This window comes from Carassius auratus, chromosome 35 (assembly GCF_003368295.1).
Source record: "Carassius auratus strain Wakin chromosome 35, ASM336829v1, whole genome shotgun sequence".
In the NCBI taxonomy this organism is placed as follows: Eukaryota; Metazoa; Chordata; class Actinopteri; order Cypriniformes; family Cyprinidae; genus Carassius; species Carassius auratus.
This window is the reverse complement of record NC_039277.1, coordinates 16,634,426-16,637,251: the sequence shown is the minus strand read 5'-3', so window position 1 is coordinate 16,637,251 and position 2,826 is coordinate 16,634,426. Positions and strand designations below refer to the sequence as shown.

The following is a 2,826-nucleotide window of genomic DNA, read 5'->3' as shown; positions in this document are numbered from 1 at the left end:
CAACGCTGGTCTAATCCCTCTCTCATTTCTTCGCAGAAAGCAGCGAGTGACCGACAGCCCACCCACTTTGGAGCACGTCAGGACACCCACTTTCACCTTGATTGGCACCAGAAAGCGGATCAGCTCACTTCAACAGGTACCCTACACTTATAAATAAATCCACCCTCCAGGGCATTTAATTCACGCACCCCTTGTCGAGTGATTCTTCACCCTGTGACAATATATATATATATATATATTCCTCATGTCCCGCATGTCTTCCCTGTTAAAAAGTTACAGGGCAATCAAGAGAGTCATAGGTTTATTAATTTAGTTTAATTGTCATTCATTTTAAGTCTCAGACAAGTATCCACAGACAGCAGCTGTTTTCATTGTAATGCAATATATTATGGCACTTCTGCACCCAAAAACATTTAGGCCTAAATTTAATTATGTATTTGAATGGCACATGAAATTTCTATCCATATGGATTACACAGTCTTAATTTAAATTAATAAAATTATTAAAATGCATATGACTATACACAGAAACCAGGTTTATACATTTATCATGAATAAATCCAGTTTGTTCCTGTCATTTAATCTATGTTTCACAGCTACAGTAGCCATATTTTAACCATGTTCATAGATTTTAATAGTATAAATTCAATTGTTTTCAAAGTTAATGAATTTCTGATGATTTTAAAGGGATTTGTGCAATAAATGCATTTTCAAAATAGTTTTGTTTAAATAAAATAGATTCAAATAATTCATAATACATTATGCCAAGATTTATTATTATTATTATTTTTTTTTGAGGGTCTTACCTGATTCTCACCCGTTTCATTTATGTATGACTGAAAAATATACATCACGTTAATTCTATTAGATTTTGTTAAAAACCTGTAATTCAAATGGGTGGACATACTTCAGATACATACATTTTTAATTTAGGCCTATATATATATATATATATATATATATATATTTTTTTTTTTTTAACATGCTGTACAAACAAAAGGATCTAATATTATAGATGCTGTTGTTCATAACAAAACAGATGTTTTGGTAATCTTTTCTTGGAAAAAAGACTATAGAATAAAGGACTTTGATTGGAACCACCAGATTTCACTGGAATACTTCACAATACAACATTAAAAAACAGTTATAAATCACAAGAATTTATTCAGTTGCTTCACGTACAGTAAATCATTGTAAGGTTGATCCTATTAAAACTCCACAGAAAAATTCTGTTTATAGAGTGATCACATTAATTCTGGACATCTCTCTAAAGGTCTTTTGCCTGCTCACCCACTGGCTCACAATTATCCTGATCTCCTGAGTACGTAAACAATAGATGAAGGGGTTTATCAGTGGTGGAATGAGGCTGTAAAGCAATATAAGAAGTATCCTGAAATCTCTGCTGATTTGGATTTGCAGGAAACTGGCTATATACACGGCACAGCGAGGCACATAAAACAGAGCGATGATGCACAACTGTGTGCTGCAGGTGGCGAAACTTTTCCAGCGACTCTGAGAGCTCGACAGCCTCATTACAGACCCTATGATGTGACAGTAAGAGTAAATGATAAAGGCCAGAGGGAGAAGGAGCACAAGCAGGGCTACGCACAAGGCCACCAATATCTGCTTGCTGTTTTCAGCACAGGCCAGGCTGATAATAGAGATGTGGTCGCAGTAGCATTGAACAATCAGTTTAGGGCCACAGTAAGGAAGCTGTTGAGAGTGCAGGGTGGTTATTGTGGGAGCGATGAAGGCAGTCACCCACACTGTTGCATTTAGGATGTACGTGATGCGGTTAGTCATAACAGTCTGGTATCTCAGAGAATAACAAATAGCCACATAGCGATCGAGAGCCATGATCATCATTATCAGAGAGTTTAATGTCCCAAAATAGTGAATTAGCTCCATTTGGAAGAAGCAAGCATGGAAAGGGGTTGCTCCAGCATTAAACCAGTACCTGGCTATGATTTTAGGTAAGGCAACATTGGAAAAACACATGTCAGACATTGCCAGGTTTGCAAGGATGATGTACATAGGCTTACTGAGTCTTTCCGAAGTGATAAACAGGACCAGGAAAACAGTGTTACCGGCCACTGTGGTCATGTAGACGACAAAAAAAATGGCAGAGACCAGGCCGTAATAGTCTGGATGGAGTCCAGGGAATCCCACAATGATAAACTCAGTGATAGTTGTCCAGTTCTTCGGTAACATTTTGCCAGATCTGCAGAGAGGACACAAGTGATTGAAATGGTCTAATTTTAAAATGTATATAATCTGAAAAGATGTTACAAATACATGAATATTACAACATCATAATATTACACTTAAAATGTCAAATTTAATATTAAATGACATTTTAAAATTCATTGTAAAAATGTGGTATTATAAAAAACAGATAACTCCGTATTTTCTAAAGACATGGAGAGCTTTAAAGACTCTTTCAAGAAAGTAAAACGCCATAAAATGAACTGTACAGTATGTCAATAAATTCATTATTATTAAACAGCAAGACATTCAACATTAAGACAGGGAATTTGCACCTGTTATGTTGACTGTGCTCTAAATTAAGAAAAATACATTATTACTTATCACTTATATAGCATTTGCTGTTATGTACAGTGTGGTTGGGACTTTCTTTTTTTTTTTTTGAGATGATGACAAGGTCAGGGCGGCTTTAGGGACTGGATGTCAATCATAGCTCATGAAGTCACCTTAATCATACAGGTGGAAAAAACAGGCCTCATATCAGGCCTCATCTGCTGCCATAAGCATAATAATGACATGCCTAATGGTAAAAATGACAAGATATTACTATTACAGAAATAAA

At 35.7% G+C, this 2,826-nt stretch overlaps 1 protein-coding gene across 1 annotated transcript; it reads right to left on the bottom strand.

The window, feature by feature from the left end:
• Positions 1 to 1,232: 1,232 nt before the first annotated feature.
• Positions 1,233 to 2,210, bottom strand: LOC113054655 (olfactory receptor 1-like). Its single transcript, XM_026220345.1, has one exon. The coding sequence runs from the start codon at positions 2,208 to 2,210 to the stop codon at positions 1,233 to 1,235; it is 978 nt and encodes a 325-aa protein (XP_026076130.1).
• Positions 2,211 to 2,826: the final 616 nt, after the last annotated feature.